The 26,200-nt window shown below is 39.5% G+C and overlaps 1 protein-coding gene across 3 annotated transcripts in view; it reads left to right on the top strand.

Moving 5' to 3' along the window:
* The window catches only part of TXK (TXK tyrosine kinase), a 63,605-nt gene that overhangs the window by 9,795 nt on the left and 27,610 nt on the right, over positions 1-26,200 (top strand). For 2 of the 3 annotated variants that reach the window (XM_025435748.3, XM_049092940.1), the window contains exons 2-6: positions 8,150-8,204; positions 9,257-9,359; positions 10,210-10,415; positions 13,412-13,477; positions 19,738-19,792. In XM_025435748.3, the coding sequence (XP_025291533.1) occupies positions 8,150-8,204; positions 9,257-9,359; positions 10,210-10,415; positions 13,412-13,477; positions 19,738-19,792 (485 nt within the window). Of the gene's footprint in view, positions 1-7,931; positions 8,205-9,256; positions 9,360-10,209; positions 10,416-13,411; positions 13,478-19,737; positions 19,793-26,200 lie in introns of those variants that run through there. The other variant, XM_025435749.3, reaches the window with a different exon arrangement.

The raw sequence follows: 26,200 nt of genomic DNA, 5'->3' as shown, positions 1-26,200 counted from the left end.
CGGGGAGTGGGGAGGATAGATTCCTTATTGGAGTTCGTGGGGAGGATGAGAATTCGGGTTATGCAAACGGTGAGTCAGTGGCTGAATTAGAGAAATAAGACTTTCAACTATCATTAAAAATCATGTACATGTAAAAAGTTCTCAGTCCTGAAATAGGCACTTGACTATTGAACCACAGACCTATCTGATTTTCTATAATTTTTTTTAATCTATAAATTTTAGTTTTGAGATATTTCGAGCATTTGGACAAATAAAGAGAATACTATAGCATGCTAGTGACTATTCAAGGAGTAAAGTGACCATTATAGACCCTTCCTGGCCTTGACAATACTAAATGGTTTTACTTTATATTAGAGCATGAGGCCATAGATAGTCATCGCTCGCCCTGCTGGACCATCTTACAAAGGTTTATAGATGGAGTACAGAGTTTATTCTGCTCTGGCCCGTGGCTAAATTGTTCTCATCTTCAGTATCTAAAAAGACTTCCTACTCAGGGCACCTGGGGTCTTATCCTCCCTTATTTCAAGGACTTTCATGATCTAATCGTACATCACCCCTCTTAACTGTTCACTGCTTCCTATTGTACCTGCTTATTCTGTCCTCAAATACAGTTTTCATTTTCTCATTGGGACTGAATCAAGATGGGCGGGGGTTCTGAAAAGGTGTGTAATTTTATGCTCCTTCAAACGAATTTTTAAATGTATCCATTTACTCTACAAATATTTGCTGGATATATATTATATGTCAACAACTGTTCTAGCCTCCTGAGACATAACTGAACAAAATAGATAAAGATCCCCATTTACATTCCAGTAGAGGAGACAGATAGTTAAATAAATAAATAAATAAATAAATAAATAAATAAATAAATAAATAAATAAATTGCATAGTATGTTGGAAGGTAAGAAATGCCATGAAAGAAAGAAAGAGAAAGAAGAAAGAAAGAAAGAAAAGAAAAAGTAGAGCCAAGTAAGGAATAGCCAAGTCAGGGAGTGCAGGTGGCAGCCATAATCAGTCAAGGTACCTACTCTTCATTGAGAAGATAGGAGTGGAGAGAGTTAAGAAAGTTGGATGGTATTTCTATTTTTAATTTTTGGGGAGTCTCCATACTGTTTTCCATGAAAGCTGCACCAATTCACATTCCCACCGATGGTGCCCAGGGTTCCCTTTTCTCCACATCCTCTATAACACTTATTATTTCTTGTCTTTCTGATAATAGCCCTTCTGATGGGTGTGACATGACATTTCATTGTAGTGTTGATCTGCACTTCCCTGGGGTTAGTGATGTTGAGAGCATCTTTTCATGGGTCTCTGGAAAAATACCTATTCAGATCCTCTGCCAATTTTTAAATCGGATTATGTGAGTTTTTTTTGATTTGAGTTACATGAGTTCTTTATATATTTTGGGTATTAACGCCTTATCCAATGAATCATTTACAAATATCTTCTCCCATTTGGTAGGCTGCCTTTTTATTTTGTTGATGGTTTCCTTTGGTGTGCAGAAGTTCTTTAGTTTGATGTAGTCCCAGTGATTTCCTTTTTTTCTTTTTTTTTTTTTTTTTTGGTCCTTTCCTGATACCATATGATCCAGGAATTCCACTTCTGGATATTTACCTGAAGAAAACAGCCACTGATTTGAAAAGATATATGCATCCCTATGTTTATTGTAAAATTATTTATAACAGCCAAGATATGGAAGCAGCCCAAGTGTCCATTGATAGGTAACTGGATAGAGCAGATGTGGTAAATATATATAATGGGATATGACTCAGCCATGAGAAAGAATGCAATCTTGCTGTTCATGGCAACATGACAACATGAGGGGACCTAGAGAGTATTATGCTAAGTGAAACAAAACAGAAAAGACAAATACCATGTGATTTCACGTACATGTAGAATCTAAAAAACATAACAAATGAACAAACAAAAACAGCAAGACTCATAAATACAGAGAACAAACTAGTAGTTGCCAGAAAGAGAGGGAGATGGGGGCATAGGCAAAATAGGTGAAAGGGGTTAAGAGGTACAAACCTTCTGTTATAAGTTACAAGGATGAAAAGTACAGCATAGGGAATATAGTCAATAATATTGTAGTGACTCTGTATAGTGACAGATGGTGACTACACTTACTGTGATGAACATTACATAATGTATGTTATTGTTGAATCAATGTGGTGCACACCTGAAACTAATACAATATTTTATGTCACCTATACTTCAATTTAAAAAATATCTTAAAAAAAGAAGGTTGACGCCTGGAAGGGAAAGTGGTCAAAAGCAAAGAATGTGGGGACAGCAGGCCTGGCGTGCCTCAGAAGCAGTGAGGAGGGCAGTGTGGCTGGGTGACGTGAGCAAGGGCATATTGGACAGAAATGAGAGGCAACCAGAGTCTAGATCACAGACGGTTTTATAGGCTAGTGTGAGAAATTTGGCTGTAACTGTCAGTGAAATGAGGCGTCACTGTGGGATTTGGAGACAGGGAGCAACACTATCCGGCTTAGATTTTAAATTAATTACTTTGGCCGCTATGCTGAGAAGAAACCATAGGGAGTTTAGGTCAGAAGCAGGAAGAAGTCAGGAGGCTCTTGGTATCATCCAGATGAATGATGGCTTAGACCATAGTAGGAACAGAAGGGTGGGAGAAGCAGTAAAATTCTGTGTGTGTGTGTGTGTGTGTGTGTGTGTGTGTGTGTGTGTGTGTGTGAAAGAGAGAGAGAGAGAGAGATTGAGATTTAAACCATGGTGAAATATACATAACACAGAATTTACTATTTTAACTATTTGTAAGTGTACAGTCCAGTGGCATTAAGTACGTTTGAATTATCATGCAACCATCCCCCTATCCATCTCCAGAACATTTTCATCATCCCAAACAGAAACTCTTGGATACTTTTTTAAGGCAGAGTCAACATGTTGCTGACAGATTGGACTAGGGTTGAGAGAAAGAGAAGAGTCGAGGACGACTCCAAGATTATTGACCTGAGCAACTGGAAAAATGGAATTGCTCTTGACAAAATGGAGAGGATGGGTGGAGCCAGTCTGGGAAGGAAGGAAGAGAAAGAGCTCAGATTTCTTCGTGTGAATTGGAGGTGTCCACTACTCATCCAAGTGCAGAAAACGAGACTGCATTTGAGTACGCAAGGCTGGAATGTTGTGGAACTGGGTATGCTTTTGGATGCATCAGCAGACAGATGGTTTTTAAGACACAGACAGGGATGAGATAATCAAAGAAGTGAATGACAGAGAAAAGAAGAGATCAAAAGCTTTGAGGCAGGCCGAGAAGGTAGGAAGGAAGAGAAGAAAGCGGCAAAAGAGACCAAGAAAAGAGAAAATCAAGAGAAGAAGAGTGTCGAGTGCTGCTGAGAGGTCAAGTAAGATTGAGGACAAAGAATTAACCATGGGATAGAGTGGTGCATAGGTCACCGGTGACCCTAACGACAGCAGTTTGGGGGAAGTGGGAGGCCCAAAAGCTTGACTGGAATGGGTTAAGAGAAAATGAGAGAAGAACTGGAAGTTGGAAGCAGCAAGTAAAGACTACTCATTTCTAGAATTTACTGTCAATGGGGAGCAAACATGATCAAGGAAATAAGATCAAGAGTAGTTTCTTTTGTTTTTTAATGAGGGAAGTCACAGCATATGCATATGCTGATGGCAAGAATGCAGTGGAGAGGGGAATGGTGGTACCAGAGAGGGGAGAAGTATTTTTTAAAACTTTGAATGTGAATACCTCTATGTGAGGCCACAGTGTTTTTGCCACATTCTACACTTGATCTTAGACAAGAGGCCGAGAGGCGATTTTTGCCACATTCTAAACCATACTCTGACCCACTTCACTCATTTGTGTAACCTACATTTGACTTTGCAACTCTTGGCCTGGCTAGATACAGATCTATACGGGGCTCTAAAACAATACTGGAATCAACTGACCAGAATGTAAATTAGACCCAGTCCTACCAAAATAGAGCCCCTTAGGGCTAATGTACCCTCTTTTTCTGGAGCGTTTTGGCCATTTGGCCATTTGGCAGACACTACCAGAAAACTGACAGAAGCAGTTGAAATCCCCAAACCTAATAATACACAATATAATGCAGATTTGGGGAGCTCAGTCATTTTTTTTTATTTTCATGTCTAGAAACCTTGGAATGATCCTTAGAAAATGGGTGATTTCTGGGTGCAGGCAAAAGAAGTGAGAAAGTTATGAAGTCAGGGGTGAGTGATAAGCAAGCAGTGGGAGGAGAGATGAGTCTTTATCTGGGCTTGCACTGAAACTATGTCTCCACAGTGAAATGAGACATTTACCACTGGACCACCACTGTTTCTGTAGCCCAAATCAGAGAAAGGCAAGTAACTAATGCATGGATCTAGATTTGGAAGGTCAAATTCTGTGAAAGGAAATGGAGCTAACATACACTTATTATAGTGTTAAATATCTTTATTCTTTTCTATCCTATTACCCTGGAAAGATGATCCACAGGGATTAAATATGTGGCTAGCTTCCAAGATGGCTCAGTGAGCCCAGTCTCTTGGTATTCCTTCTTCTCCACCTGGAGAACTTAATTTGGAAAGGTTGGATCAATATGCTTCCAAGCCCTGGCTTCTGGTTGGATTACACTAATGGGGAGTCCTGGAAGGAAGTTATGGTGAGGCTGCCTTGAGTTGGCTGTGTCCCTCACCAACAGATCATTGCTCCTATCAAAGAGGTCTTGGATCTACTTCACTCTCTCTCACTTTCCTGGTCTTTTTTGGACCGAGGGATGGTGACAATTCCACTACTGTTAGACCCAGTTTCCTATAATCCTTTGTGGTTCCCTTACCCCCATCGACACCTTTGTTATTAGTTCCTCTGTGTATGAACCCTTTAAAAATTATTCTAATTTAAATATGTCACGTGTCATATTGGAACCCTGACTGATACAGTAATTGGCATCAGAAGTGGCCCCAGGAAAACGAGTCAAAATTGGATCTCAGATTTATTTGGTCATATTTAGAGGAAACCTCATTGTTGTGGAAGATAACTCAATTGTCAATTACTGGAATTATCATTGGTCGCAGCCTGGAATGAAGGGCAAAACGCTAGCTGTGTGGAGCTTCTGTAAAGTCTCAGGATGAAAATCATAGCACAATCCCCAGGAATTAGGAGTAATGCCTTGACACTGTGCTGACAATTATTTTTAATTAGAAAAGTAGGTGCTGGCTTGCTACTGGTGAAGACTGAATGGTCAACCACGGATCATGAAACATTTATGGAATTCAAACCACCTATCATAAACAGAATGTTATCTGATTCAATGAACCATTAAATTAGCCACGAACAGCAGTAATCCGTTACAATAGGGAAGCAGTATATTTGAAAGTGGGCCCCAGGAGATCCAGAGGGCTCAAGATAGTTCTTGAGCAGGTGACTTATCTTCACATAGTACCTGTTCTTTCTGCTTCTTCTTCAACTCACACAAGAGGCTGCAAGAGGAGTTCCTCAACAAGCCTGATGTGTAGACAGATCTGCATCCTGAGCACATGTGAATGGGAAATAAACAGCCATTGTGCTAGGCCACATTCATAGGTCTCCTGGAAGACGGTGCTGAAATAAAATCTTCCCAGCACTTCAAAACATGCCTTAGTTTGTTTATACTTCGTTAGGAAAAGATAGTCTGAGATACTGATCTATAACAACTAATGGGCAATGGCAAAAAAAACAAAAGCTGGTTTGCTAGTTGGGAACATGGAAAGTACAAGGTTAGGGGATTTGTGACAAGATCCGGGGAGAGGTATGGCTGAAACCCTTGGAATGGGGACAGAATGGGAAGATAAAAATCTGAAGTCTACACAAGGATCCATTCTGTTAGCCTTTTCTCAGTTTCATTTGTTCTTCGGTGGTTCTCTGAATACTCTTAACCATGATGTTGCATAATTCAGAAGCAGTTGGCTTAATAGGATAGAGGACAGAGAGTCTGCTAAAGGCCCGGTTATTACTATAACATCTGGGAGGTAACATCTTGCACTGTTGGAGTGGTATTCTATAGGATGCAATAAATGTCTTTTTAAAAATTTTTATTATTTATTCATTCATTTATTCATTTTTTTATGAGAGACACACAGAGAGAGGCAGAGAGAGAGGCAGAGACATAGGCAGAGGGAGAAGCAGGCTCCCACTGAACAGAGACTCAGATGTGGGACTCGATCCCAGGACTCTGGGATCACCCACTGAGCCACCCAGGTGCCCCCAGATGCAATAAATGTCTTAAACTAGCAGCACATGTGTAGCCAGCGTGTGTGAGTTGGGGAACTAAGGAGTGGCCCCCTCACCACTTCATCTAATAACCCACTGGAATACTCTTGATCTTTTTATCTGTGACCTTGGGTTCGGTGGGTTTGGAGAAGGATCCCTTTCTTAGGGAATACTGGAAGTTGAGACTGCCCTTTGGCCATTTTGGGATTCCTTGTATCATTAAATTGATAGGACCAGAAAGGGGTCAGTGCAGCTGGGATGAGTATCCTGATTACCGGGAAGGAACTGGGTTTGTTCCTCACAGAGAGGACAAAGAGGACTTTGGAGCTCCAAGAATTTACCAGCTGTATTTCCAAATATTCAAAATAGTCCCGGCCAGTGGAAAATTATAAAAGCCTCATGAAAACAAGACCAAAAACAAGGATCCCACAGGAACGCACATTATTCTACCAGATAGAGCACCTTCTTCTTTACCTTTGTTGGCAAAGGCGAAGGGGAACATGGGCTGGATAGTGACAGAGGCATCTGTGATCACCAGCTTAGGACTCGGGACAGCTGTAGATGTGGGGATTGTAGCAGCTATGTTTTATGTACTCTTCTTTTCTCTTTATTTCCTTCCCTACCTTACCTTTTTTTTTTTTTTAAGATTATTTATTTATTTATTCATGAGAGACATGGAGAGAGAGGCAGAGACACAGGCAGAGGGAGAAGCAGGCTCCTGGGACTTGACCCCAGGACCCCGGGTCACGACCTGAGCCGAAGCAGACGCTCAACCACTGAGCCCCTCCGGGGCCCCTTAACCTTACTTAAAGTATCCTAATGGTTAATGCACTAAGCTTCAGATGGCAGTACATCACCGGGTGCTGACATGACGGCTGATGAAACTCCGTTGGTCCCCTGTTCTGGGGGCACAGGGTAGATGCTTGGGAGTAGACTGTACTGCGCGTCTTCTGTTTGCAACTCTCTTCTATTTTCCTGGGACATTTGAAATGATGTCAAATTTAATCTTCTCATCAACCCTAGACGAATAACAGGTCTTCTCGATTACCTTCCTCCCTATACCTGGCATCATTCTAGGTGCTTTCCAAGAATTGATTCAGTTAATCCACCCAGTAGCCTTTTGGGCTAAGTATCCAATTATTCCCATTTTACAGACAAGGAAACTTAAACACAGAACAGTTCAGTAACTTCCTCAAACCCACAAAGTTAGAGATTAACCTCTACTCCCTCAGGCTTCTCTTAGAAGAGGTTAGATCTGATTGTCCTATTTTTGCAGGCAGGAAGAGAAAGACTTACAGAAGTAAAGGGGCTCGTCCCAGATATAGTAACCAGCACCATGAGGATCCAAAGCTAGGTCTGTCTAACCTCAGAACTCGTGTCTAACCTACTCTGCGTCCTTACTGCGTCATTGTCAGCCGTCTTTATGAGAAAGAGCTGACTGGGAAATCCAGGTCCTAAGGAACACAACATATTAACTCACAAAATATTTAAAAATATTTTTTAAAAGAAATGTGACGGACCTAACTCAAAATCCCTAACAGATTTCCCGGGAGAACATTGCTTTCGGAATCCTATATTTTGGCACATTTATTAGCTGACATTAGCTGTGATCACGGTAGAGTCGAATACAGTGGTCACTTGCCATTCACAGACAGAGGAAATGCATAACCAGACCCGGCTAGAGGAGTCTGCGAAGGGAAACCACACCAGCCAGGGTACCAGTAACTTCTTTTTGCTTTTGTGACAGTTTCTCATCTGCCACTGGAGTAAAGGAGGGCAGAGTCAAGACCTAGCCTCTGCTTCATAATTCCCAACACTCCTTGGGAATTTCCCTTGGGAATTTCCTCCTTTGGGGTAGCACCACCAGCCTCATCTAGCCAATGTCATGGACTTACAGGCCTCTCGCAATGATCTGCTTTTCAGATAACACCATCCAGTCCATTTTCTGTTGCTGTTGCTGTTGTTCCTTGCAGAAGCGGTAAGTCTACTTCCCAGGGCAACTTCCTGGAAATCAACTCCTCCAGTTTCTTCATTGCCTATTGAGTCTCCGTGTCTCTTTGGATCTCCTGTTCCCTTTGCACAGAAAACCCCTCTCCCGTGTCCTCCCTGCCGAGCGCCCACTGATCTAAAGGCATAAGTCAAATTTCGTAAGTCTTCCCCTACCCATCCTGGATCCCTTTGGCATGAGTTGCTCCTTCCATTGCCTTCCCCCAGCATGTGGCTTGGGTCTGTATTTAATATATTATTTTGTGTGTGCTCTTTGTCTATCTGTGTTCTGCTCAATAATTTTTACCCTTTAAGGGTGAGAATCCTGTCTTATTCATTTGACTGTCTCCCTCAGGTGATCAGGGTCTCTTGCACTTCGACGCCTAGCAAACCATTGTATAGAATAAATGCAATGTACTGTGATAATAGGGACAGCTAGCATTTAATGGGAGTGTCCTCTGTGTAAGACTGTGCTCAAAGATTTGCATTTTTGAGCTCAAGTAAGTCTCAAAGTCTCAAAAACACCTATGGTTTTTATAATCTCCATTTTACAGACAAGGGAATAGAGGCCTAGAGAGGTTCTAATTGCTTCCCCTAGGCCACACTTTGAAATGGTAGAACAGAGATTCAAACTTATGTTCTTAATCGCGACCCCATGTCTCCTTCTAATAATGGATACCATCAAATATCTCATTTGAGGTCATGCATGTAAAATGATCAACGCTGTGCATGCTGCCGAGTGAGTTTTCCATGATCATGATCATCATTTTATGACTTCAATATGCACCAGGTTTGGTGTGGGCATGGGACATATGTTTTCCTAATTTTATCCCATAACAACTCCACATGCTCTTAGCACCTCTAGCTCCTCAATAAGGAAAACGCAGTTCCAGGTGGTAAGTTGCCCATGGAAGGTCTCCTGAGTAAGAAAAAAGTTAGAAAGACACCAGGAGCTTTCATGACTAGATTCATGACAATGTGGTGAACGTGTGGATACCCTGAATTCAGATAATTGCTGGTAACATGGTTGTTTTTCAATCTCAGACAAGTAAGAACACAAATAAGCCTGAGCAAAGATGAAGAATTTTCAGAAAAATACACTCCGCATCGCAGGCTGTGGTTCAGGGAATTGCCAAGTAAGAAGCGAGTGAGTATCGTCTTGATGGGGGAGAAGGAACAGAGGAGACTTGTGTGTTTAGGGTCTGCCCTCCTCGGGGTACTGTTTGCTGCCAAACCCAGAATCTAGTGTCCTGCTCAGCAGGTAACAAGTGCTTAATAAACACGTCGTGAATAAATGCCTTAGAGGAAAGCCCAAGAGAAAAAGACCAGTTACAATAGCCAACTGGGCGATGTTTCGGCAGAACTTGAAACTAGACAGTGAATGGGGGGAAAATGTACTCTGGCTACTGCCACTTTGAACCCAGGATTCATTTTCAGTTCAGTGTTGGAGGCAACATTGCTCTTAAGAAGCGCGATAAACCCAAACACAAGTTTGCAGCCTGTGAAAGGGAAGGGCTCTTTTTCTTTTCTCAAGAGAGAAAAACTCATAAAACAAAGTGAAACTCTTGGAGTGGAAATCAAATTTTAAGAATCGTGGCTTAAAAAACATTCAGGAGGCCCCTGGCTAGCTCCGTCGGTGGAACCTGAGACTCTTGATCTCAGGGTCATGCGTTCAAGCCCCATATTGAGCATAGAGCTTTTTAAAAATTTTTTTTTAAATTAAAAAAAAAATGTTTTTAAAGAATGCAACGCAATGTTGGCAAGACAATTTGCGATCTTGAAAACATACAAAATGATGAGTGTGTTGCTGGATTCAAAAGCTGTTTTGTAGTCATTTCCTATGTTGATCCTACTCTGGTTTTTGCTTTGGTGCAGCTGGGGGGCGGGGTGGGGTGAGGGGAGAATTGGGGCAGCAGGGAAATGTACTGTGTCCCTAGTCTGTTTTCGTGCAGATTACTAGAACATCAGTACCACAAACCACTCCTTGGTTTTTGCAGTCCAACAGAGGCCACACGCAGCCATCCAAACGCAAGCCTCTGCCTCCCCTCCCACTCTCTGAGGTCACCGAAGAGAAGATCCAAGTAAAGGCGCTCTATGATTTTGTGCCCAGAGAGCCATGTGATTTAGCTTTGAAGAGAGCAGAGGAGTACCTGATACTGGAGAAGTATAACCCGCACTGGTGGAAGGCGAGAGACCGTTTGGGGTAAGCCTGGTGCCACAGTCCTCACCAAATCCCCCTTCTTTTATCCTCTGAGGACTCCTGAAGCATAAAATCTGTTTTTTTGGCCCGACTTCTCTCGGTTTGTCATCCCTCCCCCTGCACAGAGGAGAAGCTGTCCCCACACCTCCTATGTGTGAGAGCATCCCAGCACCCTGATTTCAGCAGTCACAGAGCTGCACCCACCTGGCTTCACATCTCAGTGCCCTTACTTGCTGTGGTGTGTCCTTCTGCAAGCCACTTGCCCTGAGTTTTCCTTCCTTCCTTCCTTCTTTTTTTTTTTTTTTTAAATTGAGGTATAACCTACATGTAACATTATGTTGGTTTCAGGCATGCATCATCATCATTTGCTATTTATATAGATTAGGGAACGATCACCGCAATATGTGTAGTCAACTTCCATCACTACCCATAGTCACAAAAAGTTTTTCTTGTGATGACAACTTTTGCAATTTACTCTCTTAGAAATGTTTGATTATGCAATATAGTGTCATTGACTCTAGTCACCCTGGGGTCCATGACATCCCCATGACTTATTTTATATCTGAAACTTTGTACCTTTGACCCCCTTCACCTATTTCACCCACCCTCCCCTCCCTGCCTCTGGCAACCACCAGTCTGCGCTCTGTATCTCTGAGCTTGGGATTTTTTTTTTTTTTAATGTTTATATTTCTTTTTTTTTAAATTTTTTATTTATTTATGACAGTCACACACAGAGAGAGAGAGAGAGAGAGAGAGAGAGAGGCAGAGACACAGGCAGAGGGAGAAGCAGGCTCCATGCACCGGGAGCCCGACGTGGGATTCCATCCCGGGTCTCCAGGATCACGCCCTGGGCCAAAGGCAGGCGCCAAACCGCTGTGCCACCCAGGGATCCCTTGGGATTTTTTTTTAATTAAAAAATTTTAAGATTCCATATATGAGATCATACAGTATTTGCCTTTATCTTGTCTGATTTTATTCCCCTTAGCATAATGCCCTTGAGGTCCACCATATTGTTGCAAATAGCAAGATTTTCTCCTGTTTTAGGACTAATATTCTGATTATATATATATATATATATATAATATATATGTATATATCTTTTATTCATTCATCCATCAATGGACACAAGTTGTTTCCATATCTTGGCTACTATAAATAATGCTGCAATGAGCATGGGGAGTGCACACATCTTTTTGAGTTAGTGTTTTCATTTTCTTTAGATAAATAGCAGAAGTGGAATTGCAGGATCATATGGTAGTTCTATTTTTTTTAAAAGATTTTATTTATTTATTCATGAGAGACACAGAGAGAGAGAGAGAGACAGAGACACAGGCAGAGGGAGAAGCAGGCTCCATGCAGGGAGCCCGATAAGGGACTCGATCCCAGGACTCCAGGATCATGCCCAAAGGCAGACACTAAACCGCTGAGCCACCCAGGGATCCCTGGTAGTTCTATTTTTAATGAGTTTTTGCTTCTTTATTTGTAAATTGGGGATAAAAATTTCTACCATATAGGGTTTTGTTTTTTTTTTCTTTTTTCTGATTGATACTTTCTTTGAGTATTCGGCTTTTTCTTCTTTTTCTTTTTCTTCTTCTTTTTTTTTTTTTTTTTGGTTAAGTTCTAAGATGGGAATAGAAAGAGTATCTCGCTAACTTTTGTATTTCTGCAGTAACTAGTTTTGGAGGTAAACATTGCAGTCCTTGCCAAAGGTAAAAGAATACCTTGGGATGCAAACAGACTTCATCATGTCAGGGGCAATAGATTGTCATTGTTGACAACAGATTGTAGCACCTGACTGGAGTCCGAGGTAGACAATCCTGAGGGGGATCTGGGCTGCCTGGGAGAGAACGCTGGCATTTGATTTCTATTCTTTGTGATGATTTGGAGATTAGAAGTATCTAAATATTAGAAGGATCTAGATTAAATATCTTTCTTTAGTTATATTTTCCTGCTGATTTGTCTCTTTTACCAGTTTTTAGTTTGGACTTAACATGATGGAGACTGTTGAGTGGGCAAAGAGGTATGAGTAGTTCAGGACCATGTAATTTGTCCTCCTGCAGGTGGATGTTGGTATTGCTCAGACTTAAAAAAAAAAAAAACTGATTAATTTTCATTTCAAAATTAGTAAGTATCATTTTTTATAATATGCAACCATGATAAATAATGCCTCCAAACCCAAGCACCGTTACTCACTTACTGAGTGAGTACCCTTCTGGAAAATCTTCAGTGCGCTTTCATGCACATATTGATATATACGTTATTGTTTGCAGATTTAGCTTACCTGATTCTTACCATGATTTATGCACTGTCCCGAAACTTGCTTGGATTTCTCAAATAATGTCATGGAGATCTTTTTGTTATTTTATAATTTCAAATTTCATTGGTGAAGGTATAGAAAAAGAGAAACCCCTGCCCTACTGACAGGTGTGTAAATTGATATATTTCCCTTCAGTGGCAATTTGCTGCATCTCCTGGGGGAGGCACATATTTAGTGACCCAGCAATTTCCCTGCTTGGTATCTGTCTTAGAGAAATACTTCTCTCTGTGCCCAGGAAAGCATGTTCATGTATTTCTGTACAGCATTGCTATAATAGGGACATGGCTAAACTCAAGTATCTATTCTATTTGCAGCAATTACAAAGAATGAAGTTGATGTCTTTGTAATTGCTGCGCTTTTTCATCCAGTTACTATGACACCTCTGTGATCTCATAAGTGCCACCTTTCCTCTCTGAAGAATTTTGACGTCACAAAACATCCTAGATTACTTCCATTGTAAGTTGGAATCTTAGTATTTATCATACAGAGATTCTGGTTAAATATGGAAATGAAAAACCCTTTTGCTTCTTTTATTTTATTTTATTTTTATTTTTTTTAGCAATTAAATCAGTGAAACGAATTTGCTTCCCCCCTATGTCCTTGGGGTTTTAAAAGGATTGTTGTCACGATGATGCCGCAAATGTGCCAAGCATTTTGATTTTTGCTTTGTCTTTTGTTGTAGGAATGAAGGCTTAATCCCCAGCAACTATGTCACTGAAAACAAACTAACCAATTTAGAAATATATGAGTAAGTCTCCTCCGAAATATGCTCTATGGTTAATCTATGAAAATCAGGTACATTTGGGCAGCTGATGTATATAGAAGCTGGTATGGGTCTACAAAAGGAAAAGAAAGTAACACATTTGGCTGCTTGAGTTCAAGAGATCTTTGATCCTTTGGATGGTTGATTCAGAAACTTCTTTTTCTTAAACTTCCTTTTGTTTTTGTTTTGTATGACCACTTTTTTTTTTTTTTTTTTTTTTTTTTTTTTTTGGTTTAACAGTGCCACATGGAAACAAAACACTCATTTGCTTTTGTTTGACTCTATGTCCTAAATGGAGAAATAATTATTTCAAAAATGACCTTAGTTTTTTAACGAGTAGCAAATAGAGACACACAACTATTTTGGCTCATATTTTGAAATGTTTTAGAAATAGCTGAAGATGAGAAGTAGGCTAATGATTGTAGTTAGTTGGGGGAGCTTTTGGAGTGTTCACTTCAGCATCCCCTGCTTAGGTTCTGCTTAGAAACCTATTTTTGGTTACAATGATAGGTCTGGAAGATGGAGATCTTAGCAGTGCCTCCTCTAGCCCCCTCATTCTGCTGATCAGAAACTGAGGTTGTGAGGATAATTTGCATGTAGAGAGTGCCAAAGCTGGGAGTGGGCCCAGTCTCTTATAAATTCAGGTTTGCTGTTTGAGCACTTGAGGGCCTCCTCCCCCAATTTAGGTCCTTGCTTTGCAACTAGCACGGGCTTCCAGCGTGAGGAGGTAGGTGATGCGGGTTGAAACATTAAAACATTAAAACATTAAAACATCAGAGAACCAGGCTGCAAATAGCAATTGAATGAGAACCAACCCTTTCCTCCTAGCCCCGAGGTGTCTGTCTGCCTTTGCCACTAATTTAAGCCCCACCTGGTGGCCAGACTCAGCCTATCCCTCCCCTAAAGCAAATCCAATTCTAAAAGTGTTGGTGAGGGGCACCTGCGTGGTTCAGGCCATTGAGCACCTGACTCTTGGTTTTGGCTCAGGTCATGATCTAACAGGTTGTGCAATGGAGCCCTGAGTGGGAGTAGGCTTGGGGTTCTCTCCCTCCCCTTTGCCCCCGGCTCACATGCACACACATGCCCTCTCTTTCTCTCAAATAAATCTTTAAAAGCATTGGTGAATAATGTAGACTTTATTGAAGAGGGCAAAGGGATGACTACAGGACCTATGACACCTCCACATGACTTTGCCAGGCCTCTCTATTAGCCACTCTGTACCTTGTCCCAAAGCTCTCTCCTCAGTACCCTTTTTTCCTCCTGCACTCAGCTTGTCATGTCCCCTCTCTTGACCTGAGTCATTTAGCTCAGCTGCCCCCAAATTCTAGTCTCCGCTCAGTAGGACGAAGGCCCTTGTGGCCAAACACACCATCCTGAGAAAAGTTTCGCGATTATCTACTGTGACTTCAGCGTACCCCTTGGAGGGCTCACCACTGCCCCCAACTGAAGCTGCACAACACAATAGGTCTCTCTGAAGGCCTGTCTGGAGAAGTTTGGTTTGAAAATCTCCCATTAAGGGGCACCCGGATGGCTCAGTGGTTGAGAGTCTGCCTTCAGCTCAGGACATGATCCCGGGGTCCTAGGATCAAGTCCCGCATCGGGCTCCCTGTAGGGAGTCTGCTTCTCCCTCTGCCTGTGTCTCTGTCTCTTTCTCTGCTCACTAATCAACAATGTGACTTTCTTTCCTTTCATTATCAATTAATTTGCTTGCTGCTTCCTTAGTTTAGATGAGGCTTGTAGTCTGCCCTTAAGAGCTTGTTCATACTGTAGATACTGGGTAGTTTGAATGAAACTACCCTGAATTTAGAACAATCATCTCATTTTCTTGACTGTTTGTAAAAGTCATCTTTTAAAATTATCTAATGGTGAGAAAATTAATTTTTATTTCTGTTTCTTTTTAAAGGGGTTCATTAAAATATAGATATAACAATTATCAATATAAATCACTAAAATATATCAACCCCTGCTATGTTCCAAGCACCATTCTAATGACTGTGTAGAAATTACTGCCCTCCACTGAAATACTAGAATGTGGCTTAGAAATTGGGGAAATCTGGGTTCAAATTCTGATATCACCATTGACCAGTATTGGGCTCTGGGCAAAATTACCAAATATCTACAAACCTGTAAATGATATGAAAACTGGGAACTATGATACCCATCTCATATAGGACGTAGTAAATATTTGATGCATTCTAGAACTGTGAAGCTAACAGGAAGGGCACTTCCAGTTTTCCTGCTGTTACAGATGTACCACATTTCATAGTTACTTCAGCCCACGTCACTTCATCTGTTCAGTCTGTATTTCTTGTCCACTTATGGTGTACCAGGTATTAGCTGTTCTAGGTACTCGGGATACAACATGGAATGCATAGAAGCACTCCCTGTTTTCATGGAACTTTCTGCTTCATGGGGAAATAGACTTTAAATATTAACCTCAAATTCACAAATAAATGTAAAATTTTAAATTGTGGTGTTATAAAGGAACAGGATGGGACACTAGGAGAAATCAATGGGGAAGGCTCAGAGGTGAGGATGTTGGGATGGGGAAGACCTGAGGAAGTGACTTGAGGCCTAAAGGTAGTAGGAGGTAGTCAGGGGGTCAATGGGGAGGGAATGCTGTGTCCTAGCATAGGCTTCTGACCACTCAGGGGAACCTTTATATTTGGAAATATTTATGGCTACTTTGGTTTTATTATATTTTTAAAAAATATTTTATTTATTTATTCATGAGAGACACACACACACACACAAAGAGAGAGAGAGAGAGAGAGAGAGAGAGAGGCAGAGACATAGGCAGAGGGAGAAGCAGGCTCCATGCAGGGAGCCCGAGGAGACTCGATCCCAAGACCCCGGAATCACACCCTGAGCTGAAGGCAGGTGCTCAACTACTGAGCCAGGCATCCCAGCTACTTTGGTTTTAAATTAATATCCAAATTATCAACATTACGACATGAAAATCTGGTTTTCAGTAAGTCTTCAAATCTTGATAGTCTGTTTATAAACCTAAAAAAATAAGAACAGTCACTTTAATTCAAACTTGACAGTGTCCTTAAACAATCAGTCCTATTTATAAGCTCAGTTAATTAAATTTCCTGAAACATTTCACTTGCATCAATAAACTCAATGAATTCAATTTTCTGTTTAAATATTTTACATGCCTGGCAGGGCAAATTTACAATTTCAATAGCCTTTTGTAAGTCCACATGTGATCCCGGAAATCTAATAAATTAAACTTAAATGTGGTAAGCAAATTCTCTTAATCATACAAATATTTTAAAAGTCAAATTCCCTTAAACTTCCAATTATAAGTTTAAAATTAATTATGCATTTAAAATCAGAGGCAAAAACCTAATATGTCAGATTCTCTTAAAATAATATTTTATTTTTTTAAAGATTTTTTTTGAGAGAAAGAGTGAGAGAGAGTGCACAAGCAGGGGGAGTTGCAGAGGGGGAGGGAGAAGCAGACACCCCTCTAAACAGGGAGCCTGACACCTCCATCCCAGCACCCCGGGATCAGGACCCGAGCTGAAGGCAGATGCTCAACAGATAGAGCCACCCAGGCATTCCAAAAAATACTTTAAATATCAAACATATTGCTTATGCTGAATTTTACAGAAGTCTGAGCCTGATTTATTGTATTATGTCTATACTGACTCCATCTTCTCAGGATTAGAAAATGACTAAAGAGACACAGATTTACTGTTTTAGATCTAATAGGGTTTCTCGGTTGAAGTCTCAAGGCCACGGTACTGTTACTTGTTGATCCTAAGACAGACTGGGAACCTGAGGCCCACGTGTATACAAGACATTTGTACTCTCCTTACATACTGGATGGTTTTATAAGCCAGTAGCAGCCCTGCCCCAGGCCCTCTGTCCACATCATTCAGTATGGGCTTTACTATCAGTGTCGTCTAGGTCTAAGAGTTGCAGCCTTACCTACTGAAAAACCCCACAAAATTCTTCTTTCACTATCTGATTTATCCGGATGAAATTCTGAAACACCATGCTCCCATCTCTCCTATATCATATCCCTCTATTCTTTTTTCTGCCTGTTGAAATTCTGCATTATTTTAAAGGATATTAAATTCATCATATACTTGTCTCTGGTTCTCCTCTTACTACTTTGAAGTCGTTCTAATGGCATCCACATATGGATGTATTTTTAACTTACATTTAGGCAAAACTAATATATTTGCTTGTATTATGTATCATGACAGTAAATAAGTACGAAACAACACAATTAACACCAGTGTGAGTGCAGGTGAGAAACATTTAGAGAAAAACAATTTAAGTGAACTTCTTTTTTATTTTTATTTTTTTTGAACTTCTTTTTTAAAAAAATATTTTATTTATTTATTTGAGAGAGAGAGAGAGAGAGCATGAGTAGGGGGAAGGGTATATAGAGAGAATCTCAAGCAGGTTCCCTGCCGAGCACGGAGCCCCACATGGGGCTCAATCTCGCAGATCCACAAGATCATGACCTGACCCGAAACCAACAGTTGGACGCTCAACAGGCCGAGCCACCCAGGTGCCTCATATATGAACTTTCTGAGTATCATTATGCAGTCTAAGCTTTTCACAGCCTGTTGTATATTTTAGTGAGAGGTAATCATTATTTTCCTTTTAGCACCTACATTTCACAACTTGGCGAGTGGGAGCATCTTTAAACTAGTCCCTTTGGGGCAGCTGGGTGGCTCAGCGGTTGAGCATCTGCCTTTGGCTCAGGTCATGACCCTGGGGTCCCGGGATTGAGTCCCGTATTGGGCTCCCTACAGGGAGCCTGCTTCTCCCTCTGTTTGTGTCTCTGTGTCTCTCATGAATAAATAAATAAAATCTTAAAAATAAATAAATAAACTAGTACCCCATGTCTTTAACTGTCTCATTTATTTTGAAAGAATTTCTTCTTTCTACAAGAGGTCTCAGACTCATTCTGAAAGTCCCTCCCTCAATGTGAACATTCATTAAAAAATACTGATATTCACAGTCCAACATCACAATTAAGTCCTGTTCCCACCAGTGATGGGTAGTCCAATTACTTCATCTAGAATCACCTATAATCATCCTCTATGCTTATCTTTTTAAAAGTTCATTTTTAACTTGAGGCCATTAGTGTTTTTAATACCTGACCATTCTAATTTAGTGGCAGCCTTTTACTACTGAAGGCGAAATCCACAAGATATGATAGATTCCATCCTCAGAGGCAGATGTAGGAGTTTCATGTAGCCGCTCTCTGGCCTACCCACTGTGACCTCAACGTATGGTTATATATGCATTTTTCCTTTCACTGTTCACAAAAATAGCATTTCTGGTAATATTACATTAACTCCTTTTTAAAATCTTATTTTGAAATGAAAGCTTTTCCATTTGTCTTCTGTCCCCTTTGTTCTATCATTTCCTCTCTCTTTCCTGTACAATATTTGCTTACTGACTAGATCTTGTCCGACCAAACTATAGGCTTCAATTATACTCATTTAATTATGTTTACCATACGTGGTTCTGATATTCTGAAGTCATTTAATGATATGTTTCCTGCAGAGGAAACAGCAAGAGAGGAGGCAGAAAGCGGCTCGGTGAATTTGAGGAAGGAAAACTCCAGTGTGGCTGGAGCTTAGCAACGAGGGATGAACAAGCAGAAGGATAAGAGGGTGTTGGGAGCAAGGTGTATGCTAGTTATTAAACCACTAACTTTACTACAAGGTGACATTCTTGGGGGAGTTAGATGGGTCGGAGTGGGTTTTAATTTTGGAAAGGTAACACAGCACATATAAAAGCATGCAGATAGGAAATTCCTGAGAGCAAAGAAAGAAATGGGTATTTTATACCCATTTTTTAACCCAATTTTCACCCATTTTTGGTTTGTCTACCAAACCTCGGCAAATGTTTATTGAAGATGATGAATTCTTTTTTTGAAGATGATGACTTCTTAACCACATACCTTTTATGAAAATTTTTAGGGGATCAAACCACTCCAAATCATATGCTAAGTATGTGTCAGAAAGTTGAATTCAGATATAATAGAATAAATAAGGTATTGGGCTTATAGTTAATTAAACTGTATGATGCAGAATTAATGACACAGAATAATACATTTGTTGTCTATCAGAATTAAAAAACACTAAACTTTCTGAAATCAGTTCTGGAGTAAAGTTCTTACAAATGAAGGAAATGAAAGCAAGGGTTTTTTTTTCTTGGGGAAAAAATGGAATATAAATTTTTAAAATGACTTTTTACGGCTTTCGCAGGTGGTACCACAGAAACATTACCAGAAATCAAGCAGAACGTGTTTTGAGACAAGAGGTAATTCAGTTTGTTCACGAATATCCTGCGTGTATTTTCGAAATTTCCCAGAGATATGCATTGTAAAGATACGACCAAACTGAAAAGGTTTATTACTTCCTGTTCTTTTCAGTCCTAAAATACGATCACAACTTTCTCTGTACCGCACATTTTCCGAGAAGTTGTAAACCAGATGTATTAGTATCAGATCGTGTTTTTCACTGACTTTCATTGTAACTTCAGAGGCGCGCTTTTCCTGAACCGGTTTCAGATCCAACCTACCGAAACTCCCCGTGCCCCCAAAGTGCACTTTGCAGTCGAGTCAGCGGGGGACCGGCCCGTGCACCTTGCATCACAGACCATACAGTCTGCACTCTGTCTTCATGACCTGGGCTAAGGGACACAGATACAGACCCAAGCCCAGGGCTGCGCTTTCTTTGTTCTTTGGAAACCAAAGGAACAGTAGGGTAGCCAGCATATCAAACTCAGATCAAAACTGCTCTTTTAGGTCAGAACAAAACAAAACTGCATACAGTTTCCAACGGCCGGTAAATATGATCTGTGGGTAAACGTAGAGTCAAACCTAGAAACTAGGTAAGCCGTATGTGTGTCGTTTTGCACTGCCGTCGGATGTTGAGGAAATCTAGAAATATGAGTGAGAATCGCTTCTGTAGCTAAGAAGTCAATGCCAGTAATGGCTCAAGACACCGGGGGAGGTCAGTGCGCGGCAAGTATGTTGGTCACATGGAGTCAGGGAGACCCAGAGCCAATCTCACCTGCCTGGGGGGAAAGGTGGGCCCGCCTGGCACGGTGCCAGCAGGTGGGCTTCTGTAAAGTGACGCTAGTAGGCCTGGAACGGACAAAGAGGTTGTGCCAAGGAGGCAGAGCTAGAGAAGGGAAGTTCTCCACTAGGTGCCTGGTGAGCAAGCTAGTGACAGGTGAGATGGCCAGGTGCTTATACTTTTCTCATGCAGAGGTGCGTGAGCCACCTACGGGGTTGTGTGTTTTAACCTCTAACATGAGGTCGATCATAGGTGTGTCGATTTTTTTTTCTTTTTTCTTTTTTTGGTGTGTCGATTTTGATTGAAGCATTGTACTTCCATTTAATTGCCATGGATACACCTGGAGCCAACCCATTGCTTTAGCTGCCGTGTTTGATTACAGGAGTAAACCAGGTCTGGTTGATAAACATTCGGATTGTTGCTCACCGCTTCGCCTTACGAGCAACACTGCCGAGAACGTTCTTGCACACGTCCTCTTGTACACAGGGGCCAGGATTTCTTCTGCTTAGGCCCAGAAACGACCTGGTCGGAAACTACACGTAGATCTGACATTACTAGATATTTTGAAATCGTGATTCAAAGTACTTGTGCTAATTTGTACTCATACAAGGAAAGGGAAGACTGGTCCCCTACTCTCCTGCCAACAGTTGGTAGCTTCATACTTTTCTTTGATTCTCAGAGACGCTGTAAATATATTTTATATATTTATAAAAATATATAAAAATGTGCACTTTCCTTGATTAACCATTCAGTCGAGTGACCTCGCATATGTGTGTTGGCCGTCGGGCTTCCTCTGCTGACACCCTTTGCTCATTCTTCTACAGCGTGCTTGCGTTTGTAACTGGTTAATATGTATTTTTAAAGTATATCCTGAATCTTTTGTCAGTTACATGTACCAGGATATTCTTCTGAGTTTTGACCCTAAATTTTTTTTTCTGCTCTTATTTTAAATTTTGAAATATGTTAATGTCAAATGTCTCAATTTTTGTGATCTCTCTTTTTTTCCTCTTTTAGTATAATAAATTTTTCTCTCTCCTGAAGTAATGAAGGAAGTTTGTATTTTCTTTTAAATGGTTAAAGATTTGCTTTTCATATTTAGGTCTTAATCTGTCTAAAGTGTGTATGTGTGTTATGTGTTGGGATTTTTAAAAAAATATGCATATTTTTCCTGTATATATCTTCACATATTTTTGTAATTTATGTATTTTCTATTTTTTTTCTATTTTTTGAGAAATATCTGGATTGAACCCTACTTGTTCATGAGGCATTTAAAACATATATATTGATAGTTTGAGTTTTCTAATACTTTATTTAGCATTTGTCCTATTATGCTCACAAGGAGGCCTGGCTTCTAATTTCCTACACTCTTTGTTTAGTTTTAGTATAAAGGCTATATTAGCATCGTAAAATGAGTTGGGACATGAAGCTTTTTGTTTTTTGTTTTTGTTTTTGACATGAAGTTTTGTCTCTTTTTCCAATATTTAAAATAGTTTATATTGAATAGAAGTTATTTGCTCCTTGAAGTAATATATATCTCTCATAAAAAGAGTATGGACATGCTGCTTTTTCAAATAGATATTTGACTACTGATTTAATTTTCTTCTCTTCTTGAGATGTTTGATAGTTTATGTGAAGAATTGCCTACTTTATAGTTATTTTCAAATTTATTGCATTAATTTTTATAGAAGTATCTTATAAATTAATTTAATTCATATTTCTTTTTTTTAAGATTTTATTTATTTATTCATGATAGACACAGGGAGAGAGAGAGAGGCAGAGACACAGGCAGAGGGAGAAGCAGGCTCCATGCAGGGAGCCCGACGTGGGACTTGATCCCAGGATTCCAGGATCACACCCTGGCTGAAGGCAGGCACTTAAACTGCTGAGCCACCCAGGCTGCCCTGAATTCATATTTCAACAGTATGTTCATAGAGTTTAAAAATCAAAAAATTGGGCAGCCTTTGGTGCTGCCTGCAGCCTTGGGTGTGATCCTGGAGACTCAGGATCCAGTCCCACATCAGGCTCCCTGCATGGAGACGGCTTCCCCCTCTTCCTGTGTCTCTGCCTCTCTCTCTCTCTGTGTCTATGAATAAATAAATAAAATCTTAAAAAAAAGAAATAAAAAAATTTTGGAGCTTTCTTCCATCCTTGTCCCCAAGACACCAATTCCTTTCCCCAGAGACAAACTTCTATTATTAGTTTATTTTGTGCCCTTTCAGAGATGTTTTATACACACACAAATAGAAATATATTTTCTTATATCATTATTTTTACACAAATGGTAACATATTATATATATTCTTGTGTGCATTACTTTTTTCACTTAGCAACATGTATTGGAAAGGAAACTTTTCATGTCAGTACACAGAAAGTGTCTACATCTGCATAGTATTTCTTACTTTGGACATATCACAGTTTATTTAAGAAATTTAATGGACAGGGGCTTGGGTGGCTCAGTCATTGAGTGTTGGACTCTTGGTTTCCAATTAGTTTTAATCATGGGGTCTTGGGATCGCCTGTGTGGGACTCTGCACTTGGCCCGGAGGCTGCTTGGGATTCTCTCACCCTCCTCTTCATCCCCTCCCACCTCTTGTGCTCTCTCTCTTTCTCACTCTAGAATAAATAAAATCTTTTTAAAAAAAGAAATTTCAAAAAAAAAAAAGAAATTTCATGGGAATTTATATGGTATATACTCTTTTGCTATTAAAACAGTGCTGCCATCAGTAACCTATCTACACAGCTTTTCCCATTTATGTGAGTATATATGTAGGATAAATTCCCCAAGGTAGAAATTTTGGGTGGAAGGGAATGTACATTTCTAATTTTGGTAGGTGTTAAAATGCCATCTATAGGAGTTGTACAATTTACATCCCTCCTAAAAGTGTAAGAGAGCTCATTTCCTCACAACCTGTCCAGCAAGTATTTAATGAAACGTGTGGCACTTTGCTCTCTGACATCTCGCCTCAGTGTGGGTTTCATTTACATCTCTTTTCGCAGGAGTGCTAAGCATCTCTGTGCATAGGAAAGTTTATATATTTTTATCTTTTTCTGTAAGCTGTCTATTCATATCCTTTGCAAATTTTCTGTTTAAATGCTTTCCTCACAATTTGTAGGACTACGTAGTGACATTAAGGATGTTAGCTCTTTGTGATATGTAGCAATACTCTTCCCAGTTTTTCAACTGTCATATATATATTATTTTATTTTATTATTTATTATTTTTTTTGCTGTGAATAGTGCTTGAGTTTTATATGTTTGAATTTATCATACAAATTTTTGTAAAGCTTTAGGGTTTGTGTCAGGTTAGAATTGTCTTACCCATCCTGAGCTGATGAAAAAAAATTCCTATTTTTTTTTATTACTTTAGTGGTTTTATTTTTTACATATACATATTTGATTCATTTGTAATTATTCATGATGCAGAGTGAGGTATGGATCTGATTTATTGTTTTTCTAGATGGTTACCAAGTGTCTATGTTTTCCATATTTGATTTGAGGTGCCACTTTCATCATAAATGCAGCTCCCGTGTTGGACTACATCCGGCCTCACTACTTGGTTTCATTAATCAGCTCGTGCATTTTGGTGATGCCTTTATAATATTTCAAATACTGAGGCTTCTTTTGTACAGCTAGCCTCCCTCACTCTTCTTTTTCAGAAATACTCTGGAGATGTATTTTATACATGCAGATCTCACAATTACTTTGCCTAGTTTTAAAAAGCTTCTCGCTGGTCCTTTAAATTTACAGAATAACCTAGGGGAAATTGTTTGGACATTAAAAAATTAGTGGGGTTTTGGGACCAATTTGTTCTGGAACCCATATATTAATTATTTAACCCATATATTAATTATTTATATGGAAAAAATTAAAATTAGGTCCCTACTTCAAGCAAAAATAAATCTTGGATAGACTGAAAACCTAATGAGAAACGCAAATATCTTTGTATTTTTTAGGAGCACTTTATTTATTAAGATTTATTTATTTATTTGAGAGAGAGCATGTGGTAGGTGAGGAGCAGGAGGAGCAGAGGGAGAGGAAGAGAAGAACTCTAAGCAGACTCTGGGAGGAGCATGGAGCTCAGCACAGGGCTCGATCTCAAGTCTCTGAGATCATGACTTGAGCTGAAACCAAGAGTGTGTGTTCACCCAACTGATTGTGCCACCCCGGTGCCCTGTTAGGAGCATTTTATAGCTTTCTTCGTATAGCTCTTGCACATTTATTTGTAAGTTTATTTTAACATATTTTGTTGTTGTTGCTATTATAAATGGGTATATCTTTTTTTACTTATGAAAGCTCTTGAGTTCTGTGAATTAATTTTGTAATTGACGACTTTGGTGAACTCACAGTTTTTTTTAGTAGTCTTTCAGTTGATTCTCATGGGTTTCAGGTAGAATTTTATCAACAGCAAACAGTATGATTTCAACTGCTTTTTTTTTTTTGTTTACAATTTAATACAATATTTCTTGGTGTGTTTCTTTCTTTCTTTCTTTTATTTTTTTGCCTCTCATTTAATTGCATGAGCTGGTATCTCAGAACAGTATTAAATACCAGTGCTGGCAGTGGGCATTTCTTTTTCCTGATTTTAGTTGGAATGGTGCCACAGAAAGCATAATGCTGGACTTGGGGAATAAATGTAAATTAGGGCTGTTGTATATATTACTATTTTACTGAGAATGTAAAGAAAACTGATTCTAGAAGTTGAAATTTTTCAATGCCTTTACAATGTCTATGTGATGTTCATGGGATTTTTCTCCTCAGATCAATTAATAGAAGGAATTCTAATAATAAAATCCCTAATATTGAATTACTCTTGTATTCTTGTTTGCAATCCCTTTTGATCATAGTATATTGTTTTTCCGCTGTGCTACTGGATTCAGTTTGTTAATATTTAGTTAGGATTTTTGAGCAGACATGAAACTTGTTAGTAGATTTCCGTTTTGTGCACAATCTTTGCTGTGTTGTTGGTATTGATAGTAAACCCACTTTATGTAAAAATTTAGAAGCTTCTCTTTATTTCACATGCTCTGGAATTATGCAACATTACAGTATGTCTCTGTGGTGTTTTTAATGTTGTAGCTCTTTTAAAACCGTATCCATTTTCCCATGTAGTAGATCCATTAACATTTCTAGATCTTCTGGAATCAATTTTGATAAAATTTATGTTTTGCTACTTAATCACTCATTTCGTTCAAGTTTTCAAACGTGTAGAGTCAAGGTGATGCTTTCATTTTTTCTCTGGATCCTTGTCGCTTACTTTTTGAAGCCACATTATTTATTGGTTAGATTGGTCAGCAATTTACCTATTTCCTTGTTTTCCCTTTATAAAAGATTTTGATTTTAATTACCAGCTCTATTATATTTTTGTATTTATAATTTGTTATTTTGCTTTTGTCTTTTTTCATTTCTTTCTTCTACTTGACTTGGTTTTTGTCCTAACTTCTTGAGGTAGATACATTTACTTTGCATCTCCTTTGTTTATTGATGCAAGTAATAAGACTGAATAGCAGAGTTTCCAATATATGGCATTTCCTTATTATTTTCTAGATGTTTTCATTTTTATTTGAATTTCCTTGAATTATATAAAAGAGAACTTAAAAATATACAGGTAGTAGTAGCTTTTTCCTTTGGGGATTGTTATTAATTTCCA

Source organism: Canis lupus, chromosome 13 (assembly GCF_003254725.2).
Source record: "Canis lupus dingo isolate Sandy chromosome 13, ASM325472v2, whole genome shotgun sequence".
Taxonomy (NCBI): Eukaryota; Metazoa; Chordata; class Mammalia; order Carnivora; family Canidae; genus Canis; species Canis lupus.
Note: the sequence above shows the minus strand (reverse complement) of the source record. Positions and strands in the feature narration are given on the sequence as shown.